General features: G+C 37.6%; 2 protein-coding genes across 2 annotated transcripts; one reads left to right on the forward strand and one right to left on the reverse strand.

The window, feature by feature from the left end:
* The first annotated feature begins 8,615 nt into the window (after positions 1–8,615).
* Positions 8,616–11,514, forward strand: LOC111436681 (protein BEARSKIN2-like). The gene is made up of 3 exons (XM_023074409.1): positions 8,616–8,914; positions 10,490–10,767; positions 10,854–11,514. Exons 1-3 carry the CDS (start codon positions 8,740–8,742, stop codon positions 11,469–11,471), a joined length of 1,071 nt encoding a protein of 356 aa, XP_022930177.1. The 5' UTR covers positions 8,616–8,739; the 3' UTR covers positions 11,472–11,514.
* A 3,434-nt stretch (positions 11,515–14,948) lies between these two features.
* On the reverse strand, positions 14,949–17,131 carry LOC111436680 (pentatricopeptide repeat-containing protein At1g33350). Its single transcript, XM_023074408.1, has 2 exons — positions 15,233–17,131; positions 14,949–15,164 (listed from the first exon to the last, which is right to left on the reverse strand). The coding sequence occupies exon 1, from the start codon at positions 17,048–17,050 to the stop codon at positions 15,458–15,460; it is 1,593 nt and encodes a 530-aa protein (XP_022930176.1). The 5' UTR covers positions 17,051–17,131; the 3' UTR covers positions 14,949–15,164; positions 15,233–15,457.
* Positions 17,132–18,574: the final 1,443 nt, after the last annotated feature.

The following is an 18,574-nucleotide window of genomic DNA, read 5'->3' on the forward strand; positions in this document are numbered from 1 at the left end:
TGAGTTATTCGCTTTCTTGGGAACAACCTTAAACATCTCCTCGAGTTATCACCCTCAAACCGATGGACAGACAGAACGGTTCAATTGCTTGCTCGAAGAATACTTACGTCACTTCGTCGACGCTCGCCAAAAGAACTGGATACAATTGTTAGATGTCGCCCAACTTTGCTTCAATTGTCAAACCAGCTCATCTACAGGGAAGAGTCCCTTCGAAATTGTAAGTGGACGACAACCGGCCTTACCCCATATTATTGATCATCCTTATGCAGAAAAAAACCCTCAAGCTCACAACTTTACAAGAGAATGGAAGCAGACGACAGATATAGCCCGGGCATATTTAGAGAAAGCTTCCAAGCATATGAAGAAATGGGCGGACAAGAAGCGTCGCCCCCTTCATTTCCGTGCAGAAGATCGTCCTTATCAAGCTGAGACCGGAACAGATCAGATTTCGTAGCCGAAAGGACCAGAGACTAGTTCGTAAATATGAAGGCCCGATTGAAGTCCTTAAAAAGATCGGGGCTACCTCCTACCGAGTTGCACTATCCGCGTGGATGAAAATCCACCCCGCCATTCATGCGAGCAACTTGAAGCCCTATCACCCTGATCCAGACGACGACCAACGAAATGCAACCACAAGACCGAAGATCGATCTGAAGCAAAAAGAAACAAAGGAAGTGGAAGAGATCCTAGCCGACAGGGTTAGGAAGATAGGAAGACCTGTACGGATGATTCGTGAATTCCTTGTCAAATGGAAGAATCTCCCTACAGAGGAAACAAGCTGGGAACGCGCCGAAGATCTGAACTCCGCCGCCACCCACATCGCAAGGTATGAAAGTAGTCGGTTGACAGGGACGTCAACCAATTAGGTGGGGGTGGATGTCACGGTCATGCTTGTCCAGGGCATGTTGCCCATGGCCGCATGCCCATGACAAGCCAAACCCTTGTCATGTCTTTTCATTCTAGTGGTTTTCCTTTTGTAATTCTAGAGCGTATGACACCTCAAAAATATCATGTCTAGGCCTGCCAGAACTAAAATGGCCCAGAATGTACTATAGGGGGATATGACTAGTTGTCAACTTCTTCTTACCCAAGGTTATATATGCTAAGCCGTTGTTATCTTTCTCTTGCTTGCTTATATAACGTCTCTTTCTAAAATCTCTCTTTCTAAAATCTCTCTCTCTCCTCATTTTCTAAAACCTTCTTTTAAAACCGAGGCTAGAGGCTCGACCGTACGTCGCTTGGCCGTAGGCGACGCAAGAACAAATAGGTTGAACTCACTTGTCGCTAGAAAGTGAGTGTCGCACAATCGCTAGTCCGCTGCCTTCGAAAGCGCGATTGTGTCACCTTGTGCCTTGAAATTCTTTCTCTATAAAAATAAAAGTATGCGGGAATTTTGGTAAAAATTGGAAAAAGTTCCATTCTTAATTTTCTAAATTTTCTAAATTTTCCTTGTGATTGGTTTTCAATACCTTGTAGAAGGTAGTAGGAATTATATCTTGCCTCTTTTTGGATGCCTTAGGATTCTTATGTGTTACAAAGTTTCCCTTACTTTTATAAGAACTTTCTTCTTCGAGAGTGTTCATCATAAACAGGTTGGGTACAAGGATCTCATTTCCTCCTCTTTTTCTTAAGTGCCTTCCTCTACTGTATGGTTCCTCCCTAGGACCTTAACAAGAGAAATTTCCTTGTTCCTCAATCTTTTGACTTCTCTGTCTAATATTTAAATAGGGTCTTCTTTATATGTTATGGCTTCTTCCAGGGAGAAAGCGTCATGAGCCAGTATGTGCGTAGGATCTCGAGAATGGTTAAAACACAACAAAATAGTTAAAATAAGGTTTATACAAAGTATTTAAAATAGAACACAATAGTTAAAACACAAAATAAGGAACGACACAAGAAATTTTAAAACAAAAGGTTTGAGGACGATAGGTGAGCTTTGTCTATGGCACTTGCTCTAGATTCCGCTCCTGACCTCGACCAGCTCCTTATTATTTGAAAAAATGGAGAATAAGGAATGAGTACAAAGACTCAATAAGCAGCCTACTTGTAGGCTCTTAATCGTGTCTTTGATATGCTAGAGTACCACGCTCTTTCTTTTCTTGTTCTTGTTCTTGTCGTAAGTACTTAGGCACTCTAGTTCTTATTCTTGACTTGTGGGTTATTTTCATGTTCTATGTTGAGGACCTTGGTCCTTAGATTCTAAAACCTTGGTTATTCTCTAAGTACTTAGGCTCTCTATTTCTTGTTCTTGACTTGTGGGTTCTTTTCATGTTCTATGTTGAGGACCTTGGTCCTTAGATTCTAAAACCTTGGTTATTCTCTAAGGGCCTTAGTACTATGGTTCTTGGTTCTTGTCCTTGGAATTTGGATATTGATCCATGCTCTAGCTCTTGATCTTTCTCTTGTCTTGGTTCTTTCTAGGTTCTTATTATGTTTCTTAATTCGTTCTCCAAGACACTCCTCTTAGGATTTACGGTACTAGACATAAACTTGTCACCTGTGTCTAAGGCTTCATGCATTCCAAATGACACAGTATTAGAACCTACACTCAAGGCTTCATGCGTTCCAAACAGCGTAGTCTAAGTCATGAGCATGATATACAGTGGGAGGTCTTATGAGGTTCTTTATTCTTGGTTAAGGTAACTTACTCTCTTCTTGTTCCATTGTGGCCTTAGACTACTCTCCATGATAGACCATAAAGGTCACGTGATCAATACATGCATGAACATGGCATAGACCGTAAAGGTCACCTAATGATGCATGCATGAACCTGGCATAGACCATAAAGATTATGTGATCGGTGCATGCATGATCATGGCATCCTACAAATCTTTGGGTACCCATAACATGGTACAGGGCATCTCATCTAGGTGAGAAAAACATGAGGCCAAACATGACATCCTGCAAGGGAAACATGGTGCAGGACATCCCACCAAGAAGATGAAACATGGCCTCTAAAAGCACCACGTGGTGGGAGATATGGGCCACAATTGGACATGCTTAGAGTATTACCTAGCATTCTTGAGTTTCTGAGTTTGAGGATCTTGGTCCCTTATCCTTGAGTGGTACCTAGCATTCTTCTTGTAGTTTTAGAGCTTGTTTGGTATTGTTCTTGGCTCTCAATCTTGTAAGTTCCTAAGGTTCATAATTCCTTGAGGCATAAGTTGTCACATGCATTCGTAATCATATGAACCCATCATAATAACTAGCATGAGTTATTTTAGAAAGTCATAGATTCATAATGGATTCCTTAGAGGGTTCTAGAAGGATTTTGAATCTTGAGGTGTTTCCTTATGGTGTTTCTTAAGTTCCATCTTGGTTTAGGTTCCAAACTTGCTCCAATAAACTTGAAATCTTGAACTTGTCCTCATGTCATATAAAATAGGTCTTATAGAAAATAGTTGGTAATTTGGAGCATGTCTAGACCTTGAGCTCGGATATGTCTTCTTGTTTCATTTTCAGGAACTAAACCTTAGATGTTGTCATGTCATGCATTGGATTTGAGTCCTGAAAACTGTTCCGATGCAGGGCATCTCATATAGGTGATGGAAATAATAAGTTCATCATGGCATCCTACTCATGGTACATATAGTAGGGCATCCTACCTAAAGAGGAATAGGGGTCTCGTCGTGATGGGAGATAATGTTTACTTCGGGCATGGGTCCTAACAATTTGTTAAGCATGATATTTGCATTAACCAAGTGTTTTCTTGGATTCTTGGTGATCCTAGGCTTGATGCATAATGTCTTGGATCAAGCTTGGAACTTAAAAGTTATTCATAGGAATAGCCCAACGTGATCTTGTGCATGTAGAATTTTATTAGCGATCAAGGATACGTGTGGAGAATCTCGTATTTCATGGATACCTCATTAGTCATCCTAGGAGGTAAAGTCGTATGGATCGTAATGAACGTTTTTCTCCATATCTTGGTTTCGCTACCTAACGTTTTCCAATGACTTCAAAACTTCATTACATCATTTAACATCATAAAATAAGGGGCATTATGGTCATTTTACACCATTTCTTGGTTTACCTACTTATCCTTATCCAATGACCATTAAATTTCATATACAACCTCAAAATGCTATAATATATTCAGCATTAAAATTTCATACGCAGTGAAGTTCATCTGGTGGGTTATTTTAACATTACTTAAAAACCTGAGTAATTTGATTAGTTCAAGGCCTTAACTCATGGTTCTTTGAGTTTTTTCTTTCGCATATTCTTAATTCATACTTGGTTTAGGGTTCATATGAAAATCCAAGCAATTTCTAAAGTATTTCTTAAGAAAAGTCCAGGGTGATTACTTACCTCGTCGTCGACATTCAAGACTTTCGTTCTTGAGCTCCTCGTATCCAAATTACCTCAAATTTCCTTCCACAGACTCCTTATTGTGTCTAGTTTCTGGAACCATAAAAATTTTCACGAGAGCTAGTATGGAATGAGGTTTAAATTAATATAAAATGAGGGAAGGTCAGGTTTTAGCTTGACATGGTCGGTTCAACTGAACCGACCATGTCATCGTCTCCTTCCTCAGGACAGGAAGAAGACGTGCGCGTCCATTCTTGCCACTGTCTAAAACTTGAGCTCCACAGCTCTGATCATGTCATTTCTTCCCTCTATTTCTTCATGAAACTTAAAGATGATGTTACAAGGAAAAGCTAGTGATTGATTTCATACCTTCTTATTGATTGTAGCCTAAGATATTTGCTTCCAAAGTTCATCCAAAAACTGATCTCTCGCCGGAGCAAAAACACAGGATTTCTTATTGGGTAGCCGATTATATTCTAGGGGGTTTTAAGGCCCGATTTCCTTATGAAACCTCTTCCATATCCTTTCCTCAAGCTAAAGGAATTGGTTTTGAGGAACGTCTTTGAGTGTGTCCCCAATTTCTAGAAATCACTCTCGGTCTGCAATATACCCGAAACACCAGATTTTCGATCTCCTGGGCAGCTTGTTATACGAAGTTTAAGCTCTCGATTCATTCATCAAAGTTACTCAACTTCTTTCCTCTAAAGCTAAAGGAATCCTCAATTTGAAGGACAAGAGACCATAGATAGGAATTCGACTCTTATCCCCAATTTAAGCCCAAAACCGATTTTCATCAATTGGGCACGCTCCCGAAGTTATTTCTCTTCGTGTTCTTCTTTGGAAACACTTCTTGGAGGTGCAAAAACTTATTGGAATTATCCTTGTTTGACGAATTATCGTGTATCCTATTGGATTTTCAAGTTTTCCTTGAAGCTCTTCAATGGTGGATGGATTAAGGGAATGGTTTCTAGGCACTTTCAGCACTCTATTCCTTCATAGAACTTGTGGGTAATCTTGTTTAGAAACTGTAGGAACAAGTTTGAAGGGAAATGGTGGAGAATTGCTCTCGAATTTGGAAGAAATCCAAGAGTAAGAGCCCCAAAATTTAAACGCTTATGGATTATGACTGGGAGCTCCACGTTGCTCGATTATTATTCCATATTGTTGTCCCAACTTCAGACTTTATAGAAGTTGCTCAAACCGACATTGAGAGCTCCAGAATCATTGTGATTTTGAGATTTAACTTTCTGGATAATTCATCGGAACTATCAGCTCCAATCAGAACCTTACCGATCTTGGTTTTGAATACTAGTCGTTGGATGTGATGATCCGTGCGTGTTCTAAATCATATCCAATTTTGGAGGAGATCCAATGGCTGAGATTTGAGTTTCAAAGAATTTTGTGCAGATGGGTACGGTAGATGCTCTGATTCTGATCAAAGTGGCATTTCTGTAATTATCCATTCTTCTAGGGATATTTTGGTAATTTTTCACTTTCAAAATATTTTATTATTTTTTTTCTAAAAAATCTATAATTTTTCTAAACATCCTCCATCCTTGTTGGTCATTTTTCCTCTAGAATATCTTGAAATTCCTTCTAAATAAAGAATTAAAAATTGGAAATTCCTTAAAAATTGAAAAAATGACCTTTTTATCAGTTTCACTCACTTTTTCCTCCTCAATCCTTTCTCAAAGGCCTTTGAGTCCTTAAAATTATTTCTTAGAGTACAAAAATAGTTTGCTTAATACCCTTGTTCTTGCTTAATCCTCTTAATTTCTTTGTTTGGATCCTTTAGACCTTACCTGAGTGGTTTATTCTCATTCTCATGGGAGCTAATTTCCTCATTTTTTAGTGTTACAATTAGGACTTTCAAGATCTACAAGATCATCTTCCATAAGCTAATTATTTTACCAATCTTCTATTATATTCTCTACACTTAAATCTCCAAACGTTTTAGACAGAAGCTTAAAATAGTCGAAATTATAAACGCGTATTGGGCATTGACAAAAGGAGAAGGCGAGAGGAAAGGAGGGCACGAGGGGCGTCGGGCATGGCAAAAATGGTAAAATTGAGGTCATAAGGCGATCTATATGGTCGATCACATGTGCAACCAATAGCAACTATAACCTAAAGAACCAAATCCCACCCATATGAACATTATTGCTCCCTCTTTTCACTGCCCCTTCTACATTGGGTTTTTAATTAATTAACCATATGAATATAGTAGCGAATATCCCAAGATCATATTATATAATTATATATAAGTAACATTGCTTTGGGAGCAATCTAATGCGTATTTTAGTACTCATTATTTTCCTCTCTTGGGATCGTTTATTGGTCTCATTTATTATATTATTTCTATCTCCTTAGTTCCCCTTTCAAATTGCTAACCCTAATTATTAATAATATGTATTCACATTCAAACCCTAATTCCCAAGCTGGCGCGTGTAGTACACTCTCTTCTCTCATTTACTTACATATATTATGTGCATGCAATCCCTTCACGTTAGCGTTGACATTGTTGCTTACTTTTTTTCACTTAGGTCAACCCTATTTTACCCTATGTTTTACTCTTACAACTAGTCTCTTTTTGGGTTAACCTATAAATTTGGTCTCGGGTTTGAGTAAAATTTTAACTTGGTCTCTATGTACTTTAGAAATTTTTTATTCGATCTCTTTGGTTTCGTCTATATGAGTTAAATTTAGTTTCCAAACATCTACTTGGTTTAGGGCAAAGGGCGAAAAAAAAAAAGACAATAGGTAGGTTTTTCAAGTGGGTAAAATAGGGTTGAGGATAATTGGTAAGATTTAACGTTAGCATAAGGATGAACATGAAACTATAAGGCATGTCATGACAACCAAGAAATGGAGGAATACTGTGAGATCTCATATCGATTGGAGAGGAGAACGAAGCATTCCTTAGAAGGGTGTGGTAACCTCTCCCTAACAGTTGCATTTTAAAATTGTGAGGCTGACAGCTATTCGTAACGTGCAAAAGTAGATAATATTTGCTAGCGATGGGCGTTATATATGGCATCAGAGTAGACACTGGACGGTTTGCCAGCGAGGATGTGAGCTCTCATGAGGGTGTATGTGGAAACCTCTCCATAGCAAACGCGTTTAAAACTGTGAAGATGACGGCGATATGTGACAGGCCAAAACAGACACTATCTACTAACGATGAGCTTGAGTGGTTATAAATACATGAATAACTTACTTCTATTATAGCTTCTGGGTGAGATTAGCATGTCTCCAAACTTACTCATATCTTTGCTTCATATTCTCTTGTCCATCAGTTTTCTTGTGTCATCGACAACTTAAAGAATTTGTCTCCCAAACATGAACAAAATTATAAATTTAGGGTTCAATTAATAGTTTTTTTTAACTTTTGTCAATGAAAACTTTGGTTCATACTTTGGATACTTGTATTAATAACCACCCCACGACATTTATATGAGTTGAGCTGAAAAATCTTTTAGACCAACCTAAAATTTCAAGTTGGTTAGGTGGTGACCCGAGTAGCTCGAATAGAGTTCACAGCCCAACTCAACCAAATCCAACCTTGTATTTCGGGTTGGGTTGGTTCACCAAGGTTGTTTTTTTTAATTATTTAAAAAATCGTACTTATTCACCATACATGTTACATTAATAACTAAGATCTATAAAATTCAAATATCAAACATTTATTAGTCACTAACCTCAGTTGTTCATATTCTTATTCATCTTTTAAAGTAGCGTTGGGTTGTAACCCTATTTCTAGGTTGGTCCCGTTGACATGAAAAAAAAAATGTCAACCCACAAACGGAATCAAATAACTAAAACCTATAAGATTCAAATATCAAATATTTATAAATCACATATATCACTAACATCAATTACAAACGTTCATATTCTTATTCTTTTTAAAAGTAGTGTAGGATTGGATTGTGATCAAGTTGACCTAACAAAAAAATGTCAACTCACAAACCGAACTGAATTTTCAATCTTCGAAAAATTCAATTCAACCCAATCCAAATTGAAAAAAAATATAATTCAAACTTGAGTTATCGAGTCATATAAATCCATAAAATGTATGGTTCCGAGTAATTATTAATTTGGAGTACCAAGTATATGATAGGAGTTAATTAAAATGGTTTGGAGGCACACGCTCCTAAAATGGAGGTGAAGAGAGATCCACATAAAATACAGTCCGTTGAGTAGTAAACTACAGCTAGCAAATGAGAAAAAGCATCCCCTCATTCCCTATGCTTCCTTTCTACGATAGCTTTAACCATCCCCTCCGCCGTAGTCTCCGCCGTCAACGCTTCCCTTTTCAATTATAACCCTCTTCTCTTCTTCCCCCCTTTTGACTCTCCTTTCATATTTATACCCTTTCATCATCTTCCACTCCTAATTCCTTACAAGGATAGTTATCATTACACCACATAAATGGGCTCCTCGGGCGGCAGCGGTGGTGGCGGCGTTCCGCCGGGTTTTAGGTTTCATCCTACGGATGAAGAGCTCCTTCATTACTACTTGAAGAAGAAGGTGTCGTTTCAAAAGTTCGACATGGAAGTCATTCGAGAGATCGACTTGAACAAGATCGAACCGTGGGACTTACAAGGTAATTAACTATAACAACAATGTTCAACTTGAATTTTTCTTTCTAATTTTGCTTCTATAAAAATTTCTTCCATACCCTCAATTGCATGCATTTTGATGGAAATTATGAGTAAAGTCCCACGTCGGCTAATTTAGGGAACGATCATGGGTTTATAATAAAAAAATGCTATCTCCATCGGTATGAAGCCTTTCGAGGAAGCCCAAAGCAAAGTCATGAGAGCTTATGCTCAAAGTGGACAATATCATACCATTGTGGAGAGTTGTGTTCATCTAACATGGTATCAGAGTCATGTCCTAAACATAGTCATGTCAATAGAATCCTCAAACGTCTAACAAAGTATTGTCAGCCTCGAACCTACATTGGCTAATTTAGGGATGATCATGGGTTTATAATCAAGAAATGCTATCTACATCGGTGTGAGGCCTTTTAGAGAAGCCGAAAGCAAAGTCATGAGAGTCACTCAAAGTAGACAATATCATACCAGAGAGTCGTGTTCAACTAACCATCTATATGTTTAATTACAAATTAACATGATAATCAATGATTTGTTATGCTAAATTATTGATGTCTTGAATTAATAAACTAAAATTTATGATGATATTAATTCTCGGCGGCAACGTGAAGAAACTGGTGGTGGTGGTGCTCGTGGGAGTTCATCTTTTTTTGACTATTTGAGGATTAAGATGAATAAATTATAATGGCTATGCTAATTATTTTTCTTGTGATTTGTGCATCTCAAATCTTCCCATTTATCTATGCATTACGTTTCTTATTGATTTTTTTTTTAATTTTTTGGTTTGAAAAAGAAGAACTTTCCATGATAAATTCAAGAATGATCACATTTTTAGATGTAAGAATATGTTTTAAATTAATAATTTTTAGGTTGAAATCCTTTGGATCGATTTAGTGGTCAAAGAGACGTTTGTGAATTTCGATGTCGAGTTAGGTGATGAAATTATATAGAATTAACACTCGATGTTAGGAGTATACACGGGTTGGATTGAATTGGAATTTTTTTTTGGACCAACTCGAAATTTTGAGCTGGTTGGGTTAGTGACCTAAGCAGTTCGAATAGAGTTCACAACTAAACCTAACTCAACTATTTATTTTCGGGTTGGATAGGGTTGGATTGTAAGGTTGGTTTTTAATTATTTTTTAAAATATCCTACTTATATTACATTAATAATTAAAATCTCATAGACTTTAAATATTAAACCATCACAAGTCAGATCAAGTATTCTTAATCTTGGTAATAATCTTTAAGAGTAGATCAGAGTTGGGTTGTAACCCTATTTTCGGGTTGGTCGGGGCTAAAAAATGTCAGCCCATGAACTGACTCAAATATTTTGATTTTCTAAAAATTCAACTCGACCCAAGTCGAAAAAATCTAGGTCAACTCAATTTTGATTATTTGAGTTATAGTTCGAGTTGATTAGGTTCTCGGGTCATATAAAAACCTCTAGTAGTGTTTTGAAGAAAAAGCTTATATATACATAAACCCTAAATCCTTTTATGTTAAAAGTAATATAAAAATTAAGTTTTTACATGGTTATTGAATTTGTTATATGGTATTAGAGAAATGCAGGATAGGATCGACGCCACAAAACGAGTGGTACTTTTTCAGCCACAAGGATAGGAAGTACCCAACAGGATCAAGAACCAACAGAGCCACCAACGCCGGTTTCTGGAAGGCCACCGGTCGAGACAAGTGCATTCGAAACTCTTACAAGAAGATTGGGATGCGCAAAACCCTCGTGTTCTACCGTGGTCGAGCTCCTCACGGCCAGAAGACTGATTGGATCATGCACGAATATCGTCTCGAAGACACCGATGATCCTCACTTCAATAACTCTGTGAGTCACCCATCTCTATTCCCATTACTTATCCAAATCTCAAAATTTAAAAACTAAACTTATAACCCGACTTCTTATTTGCGTAGGAGGACGGGTGGGTGGTTTGCCGGGTTTTCAAGAAGAAGAATCTATTCAAAGTGACAAACGAAGACGGAGGAGGAGGGTCTAGCGCAAACTCCGACCCGCAACTAAACAACGCCCAATCATCCGCCTCAATCACCACACCACGCACCTTCATGCATAGAGAATCCCAACACCAACTCCGCCAACCACACCAAAACTACGCGTCCCTGCCCACATTCGAGCTCAACAAATCAGACCTAGCCCTTCACTACATGCCATCCACAGCCCCACCTTCCCATTTCCCCCATCACCTCTTTCACCCCAACATTTCTACCATGAACAACAACCATAAGTCCCTCGGCGACGCCTCCGAGGCCTACGACTACCCGACCCTATCATCGCTGCCACCGGACACTCCTATCATGGTGAAGCAGCTGATGTCTAATCCCGAAACTAGCCAACCGGCCGAAAGTATGACTGAGCCTTGGGCCATGTTGGATCGGCTCGTTACGTCTCATCTCGGGAATGAGGATTCGTCTAAGGATGTGAGGTTTGAGGACGAACACGGGTTGTCGTCGGTTAGCCAAATCAATCAGCTTTCGATGAGGGGAGAGATGGACTTTTGGAGGTACGCTAAATAATTTAAGGATGTTGTTGTTTTATATACTGGCTATGATAACAGAAGCTGGGGATGAATTTATTTGTTTTGAATTTCATTTTGGTTTGATTGATTGTGAAAAATGTTTGGTTTAACATTCTAAATAATATTTTTTTTTTTATTTGGAATACGACCGAAGTCTCGTATCCGTTAGATAAAGAGAAGATCGTGGGTATATAAGTGAGAGACGATATCATCAATATTAGTACGAGCGTTTTGAGATGAAACCAAATGTAAAGTTATGAAGGAAATTTCAAACCATCGTGAAAAATATGTAGAGGGTATGTTGTATGTAACAAGTGTATCGTTGACACATAAACTACAACTGAACTAAAATGGAGATCTGTTGGACAAGCTTATACTATGAAGAAGACGAGTTGTCCTAGATGAGAGAAAACTCTCGATCAAGAGAGTTGGATAGCTAGATATCAATTTGATGAAAGGGTTGGTGATGTGCTTTGTTCGGTTGAAATATAATTGTGAATGTAACTAAAATCCTACCTCGATTAAATAAGGAAAAGATCATGAATATACAAGTGAAAAACTACAACATAATCATAGTAAAGCATCTTTGCAACTTATTTCCTACTAGAAAATGGTAAGTAAAGAGTTGGCTAAACGAGAGTACAAAGAATTGAATTAGACACTTCTCGACAGGAGTATACATCCAACTTGACAACTCGATAAGCTGAACCAACCCAACTCGAATTGTAGGGGTTGAGTTGGATTGGATTAGTATTTCAGGTTGGGTTGAGTTATTTTTCTTGAACTCCAATTGACTCGATTCGATTTTAGATTTATAGGACAAAAACTTTAGTTGACCCAAACCGAACAAAACTTATAATACACCTTTCAGAAATTTAGTGGTGATGTGCGTTTATACTATTATTTTGTTTAGTTTCTTCTTTTTATTAATTTGTTTATTTTTTTCATTACTTTCTTCTTTTTTGTTTTTTTTTTTAATATTATTTTATTTAGTTTCTTTTTTATATTTTAAATTTTGACGTTAATATTTCATATTATTTTTTAAACACAGGAATAAACTAACCAACAATTATTCATACACTTTATACTATTTTTAAATACGTTGTTTATAATATGAGTAAACTAACAAAAAAAAAAAAATAATTTATTTTAAGAATATGATTTATGATAGATTATTGACCCAAATTAAATGGATAAAACATTAGGGAATAAATTTAAAAATTTTGTTAAAAATGAAAATAAATAATTTTAATTTATTACATCGCACTTTATTTTATTTTTTTCTGATAATTTAGGGTTCTTCGAGTATAAATAAATTTATTCTAATGTATATTTTTATAGTATTTTTTATTTTTGTTAAGTATAGTTTCTTTACTATTTCTTTTTTTATTTTTGTTAGATATAGTTTCTTTAATCTAATCATTTTTCCTGTTTTTTTTTTAATTCCATATCTATTCTTATATTTTCTTACTTTTAGTAATCGATTCTAAAAAAATGTCTGTATTTAGTTGTCTTTGGTTATATGACAATGTTTAACTACGTTGAGATTTTACAATTTTAGCTTAGAGTAACCGATTCTCAAGAAATGTCTGTATTTAGTTGTCTTTGATTATATAACAATGTTTGACTGCGTTAAGATTTTACAATTTTAGCTTAGAGTAACTCATTCTCAAGAAATGTCTGTATTTAGTTGTCTTTGTTATATGACAATGTTTAACTACGTTAAGACATTACAATTATAAACTACGTTAAGACATTACAATTAATTTTAGCTTCTTGTACATAAATTATTTTTTTTAATGATTATAGATTGATTTGTGTTTACTTGTGAACTTTTAATATCTTTTCTCTAAGATGGTAGAGAATAATTATGGATGATGAATAAATAAAAAAATTTAAAAAAATTAACTACTCGACAACCCAACCCAAACCCGACTCGTAAATTTTTGGGTTGGATTGGGTTACCAATCCAACCAACCCGAACTTTTGGGTTGAGTAAAAACAAATCTCTCAACTCAATCCAATCCAAACTACGTGCACTCCTACTTCTAGACTTCACATTGGTAGAAGAAGGTGTCACACTTGTTCCGTTCTATGGTAGCCTTGTGGACCTCTACTCAAGGGATTCACCATTATGTGCTACTTAGGAAATATGTTTGTCGCTAAAAGGGCTATAGCTGAGTCGCACATAAATCTGTATCACAACATTTCCTCGCCATGGCCAAAACTCTTTTTCAGAAGCAAGGTCTATAAGCTTGTAACACAATCCCCTATTGTCATTATACTTTAGCCAACTTCTCAACTAGTCACTTTTATGTGCAAATGCTGCACCGACACTTCCTTCGTCTTGCTGCAATTTCATTCTTTATGTCGCTTACGTCCAACCTGATGCTCCCTTCTTGAGCGAATGCTGGGCTCGACACTCTTGTGAAGCTACCCACCTTAGGCACTAGGCAATGGCTCAAAAAATACACGTGTGCTCGCTTCCTGGAGCACTTCTATGGGGTAAGCAACCCATTTTCTCACGCTCTTTCCCATTCAATTCAATTGTTTTCTCTCAACGATGTCGTCCACCCATATGGACTTGCATTGTGCACAATTTAGCACTTGGTCGATGCATGTCTCATCTAACTCTTGACTTCTTTGTTAGCAACCATTGGCATTATTCCTCTTATGCAAATGACTTATTCAAAGGCACCTACTTGGCACGCCTTCTAGTTAATGTTGCACAATTTGACATCTCAAGCTCTTGGTAGATGAGCTTGGTTCATGCACCGTTGATGGGTAAGGCTTCCTCCTCAGGGAGTCTAGCTTTGACCCACAAAGCTAATTTCAATTTTGGCTTGCAACTGTCCTACTCAATCTAGCACTTGTGACATACTTGTAAAGTCTTCACTCAACCCTCAGGCTCATTTTCCCGACATTCTAGCCCGACTAGACGTATAGTTTGAGACGAATTGTCACAGTTGTACATTTTCAACCGTGCGACGTCATGATCTTGACACGCTCATGACAAGTCTTAAGGAGAATTCAAGCCCCATTCACATTTTTCGTCTGACGTTTGTAACCAAACAAGTTTAGATTCTGCACGAGTTGTGCTTAATTAGCAAAGACAAACCTCGCCTAAGATTCAACGAAGCCACAAAGCTAGGCAAAAGAATATGAATGAGGCTTGAGTTTCCTTTCAAACTTGTCATAAACATGTCAATATCATCATACAAAACGGTTGAAGAGGTACGACCGTGACACTTTAAGACAACTTTCTCATTAGCCAAAATATCATTACTTAGTAACAGTTGTTTTAAGAAAATGTAACAGTTTAATTACAAACAAATTTGCTTAACTTCCACAAGTAGCTAAAGCTGAAACAAGAAATAGCACCATCCATAAAAGATACAAAATTCAGAAATGGAGCCAAAGAAAAAACCAGCTTAAACTTTCGAGTTCATTATTTCAAAATTCAGAAACGTTAAATTATTGATATAATTAAATTTATCATAACCCATCAACTTAAACTTTTGAGTTCATCGATAATTTAACAAGCATAGCTCGAGCTATGATTATTGCTAATGGACTTATATGGGGGCAATGGTTATGACCAGTAACCTTCTTTGTACCTCATCACAAGTGTTGATACAAAATCTTCCCAAAATGGGAACCTCCACTCTTTAGGTTAGCTATCCTTCTACACCTGCCATAGAACACTAATAGATATCCATGAACAACTTGGTAAACATCAGTAAAACAGTAGTCACATACCCATGAACGCCATAGAACTAGCACATAGCCCTTGATTTGTTCATAGAACTCTAAAAGGCTTCTCTACTAACTTATCGCTCAATCGCCTCGAACTACCGTCCCTCTGTCTTGCACCTGTTGTCAATGGAAGACAGTGCCAATGGAAGGCGAGAAGAGCTTGGTAGAGCTTGTCGATCCTCTCGTGGTTCGACTTTCTCAGATGAATGCTGAATATCCTCTTGCTTTTTACATAAAGATGATCATACTTTCTAAGGTTTTGTATATTTGTTCTGCATTGGGATGTGACATGTCAAAAGAATAGAATTGATAAACCTGATTATCAACCTCAATCCAACTGCAACCTGGTATTTTGTAAGCATTTTGCTCCTTCAAAAGTTTCCGAACCCTACGAACCTCGTCCCAATTTTCAAGCTCGGCGTATATATTTGCTAGCATAATTCTATAACCGCCGTTTTCTGGATCCATCTCGATCAACTTTTTAACCGAGTATTCAGCCAAATCTAGACGGCCATGGATTTTGCATCCATTTAGTAAAGAACCCCATACAACCTCATCTGGTTCAATATTCATTCCCTTCACAACTTCCATTGCTTCCTCAAACCGCCCTGCACGACCCAGAAGGTCGATCAAGCACCCAAAGTGTTCGATCTGAGGCTCGATGTCATAATCCTGCCTCATCATTTTGAAGTATGAGTAACCCTTTTCAACTAATCCTCCATGAGTACAAGCATTCAACACACCCACAAAAGTAACCCCATCTGGCTTCACGCCATCCCCACATTGAACTAACTCTAAGAACAAATCAATTGCACTTCCACTATGACCATGGAGTGCAAGACAATTTATCAAGGAATTCCATGATGTCAAGCTTTTTAAAGTAATCATATCGAAAACTCTCCTAGCAACTTTCAAATTGCCACATTTCCCATACATATCTAACAGAGCATTTGAGATAAATGAATCTTGACCAAGATAAGTTTTGAAAACATAACCATGAATCCACTTACCGAGATGAAGCATCCCAGTATGTCCACAAGCAGATAGTGCAGATGCAACTGTGATCTTATTCGGCTTGGTTTCACGCTCCTTATTACCCTCCAAAGCCAATGATACCATTCTTTTGAACAACCCAATTGCTTCACAGAAGAATCCATTTTGAGCACATCCAGCAATAAGAGCATTCCAAGCAGGGATATCCCTCTCAGGCATACTCTCAAACAACGCCATTGCATTATCAATGTCCCCAAGCCTCGCATACCCCGAAACCATAGCCGTCCAAGACACTACACTTCTCTCAAGCATTTCGTCGAACACCTGTCGGGCAATTCCAATTTCCGTACGGAATCTCGAATAGGCATCAACAATGGCCGTTTGGACAACTGGGTATCCACCAAATCCAGATTTCAGAACCTGGGCATGAACCATTTTCGTGCCATTGGACTCCAAAAGCTCAGGGCACGACTTCAGTACATGGGGATAAATAAAATGGTTGGGTAGAGGATCTCCTCGGCGGACCATGTTACGGTACAAAAGAAACGCGGCTTTAGAATCGAGCTCCGAGGCATAAGCTGTGATCATTGCAGTATAGAGATAGACATTTGGGGAAGATAGATGATCAAAAATGAAGCGGGAATAACATAAATCAGTAAGAGTAAGGTTACAGAAGCGAACGAGCTTGAAGGCGTAGAACTGGGTTTGTGATTGACCGAGAGAAATGAGAAAGCCTTGGAGCTGCTTAAGGTGATTGAGATGGCTGCATTTTTCGAGCACTGATAGAACTAATTGATTCAAATGAGGTTGGATGGGAAGAGATGCCATGATTCTTCGTTGTGTAAACGAACTTCGAATAATTTAGTAATGTTTTTGGGATGAAACGAGACAGGTTTGGAAACATAGTACCATATTTTTTAGAAAAAAAAAAATTAAAAGTTAATATTTGAAGATAGAGAGACAAAAGTTTTTTTTTTCTACAAAAGTTAGAAAAAATAGAGTGTAACCCCTCGTCAGTCCAAGGGGTGTTGCCCATGTTTGTATGCCCATCCTTTATTTGATTTCATGTTGTATTATTTTACTATTGTATTTTTTTTTTGTTTGTTTGATGGTTGGGCGAAATCATGTTTGGGTCTGTCATGCTTGAAATGTCTCAAGATGTATATAGGGGACCAAGTAGTCATCAAACCTCTCCTGGCCAAGTATTGTAATCTTTCTTGTCTACGTGTCTACATGGGTTCAATGCAATTGACTTTCACAATGCTTGCTTCCAACATGTTTTCAATGATTTTCCTCGACCACGTTTTCTAAAACTTTTTCTCTCAAAGCATGGTTTGAGGCTCGATTATACACTAACATTGTCCGTAAAATTCGATTTTACACGTCTGGCTTGTTCGTTGGGTTAGAGCAAAGTCTACACGATCACTAGTCGGTTGCAAGAAAAATGCAATTGTGACAAGTGGTATCAGAGCTTCATTAACTTCTAGTCCCATCAGAAGACCGAAACAATGTCGACACTAAAATAAAATAGTTGGTTAAGTCGCAAGTCGAGTGATTCACTAAGATTGAATATGACATGTCCTTCCTAAAGGAAATTCTCGACACTATCCGCTTCCTCGAACGATGAGTGACGAAATTCAGTGCAAAATTCGATGGAATGGATGCAATCGACGACCAATTGGATGGATTGTCAATTAAAGAATTGATGTTTAAGGTTGACTCCCTAGAAGAAAGAACCACACGATCGAACAACTTGTAATGTGGAGTTAGCTTCGAGAGTTCTATCATACACATTGAAGGACGTGTCGAAGAGCTAGACATTAAAAAACTTTATCATTGATATAGAACAATACTTCAAAGCTACAGGAACTTGCTTAGCGGACTTGAAAGTAATGTTCGCCACAACGTATCTCGTGGATGATGCAAAACTCTGGTGGCGCTCGAAGGTGAATGATATCCAAAATGGGTCATGCACCATAAACTCATGAGAAGACCTCAAGAGGGAATTGAGGACTCATTTCTTCCATGAGAATGTAAAATTCATAGTAAGGCGGAAACTTCAAGAATTGAGACACACTAGAGGCATAAGAGACTACATTTAGAAGTTCTCCGCTTTAATGTTAAACATCACGATATGTCTGAGAAGGAAAAAATATCCTGCTTTGTCGAAGGATTGTAACCCTAGGCCAGAATAAAGTTATACAAACAAAAGATTCAAGATCTTGTCACTGCACTTGCTGCTGTAGAGAGACTCCTAGACTTTGGGGACGAAGCTAGATTCCAAAGAAAGAGTACACCAACCCTAATCTCTGAGGGCAAACCTTATAAGCCACCAAATCAGTGGATTGAAGA

This window comes from Cucurbita moschata, unplaced genomic scaffold (assembly GCF_002738365.1).
Source record: "Cucurbita moschata cultivar Rifu unplaced genomic scaffold, Cmos_1.0 Cmo_Scf00058, whole genome shotgun sequence".
Lineage (NCBI taxonomy): Eukaryota > Viridiplantae > Streptophyta > Magnoliopsida > Cucurbitales > Cucurbitaceae > Cucurbita > Cucurbita moschata.

Bases quoted from the DNA above. Each gene is read 5' to 3' on its own strand.
- LOC111436681 (XM_023074409.1), top strand. From the start codon at position 8,740: ATGGGCTCCTCGGGCGGCAGCGGTGGTGGCGGCGTTCCGCCGGGTTTT. The intron at 8,915-10,489 runs GTAATTAACTAT...ATATGGTATTAG, and splicing joins CGAACCGTGGGACTTACAAG to AGAAATGCAGGATAGGATCG. The intron at 10,768-10,853 runs GTGAGTCACCCA...TTATTTGCGTAG, and splicing joins ATCCTCACTTCAATAACTCT to GAGGACGGGTGGGTGGTTTG.
- LOC111436680 (XM_023074408.1), bottom strand. From the start codon at position 17,050: ATGGCATCTCTTCCCATCCAACCTCATTTGAATCAATTAGTTCTATCA.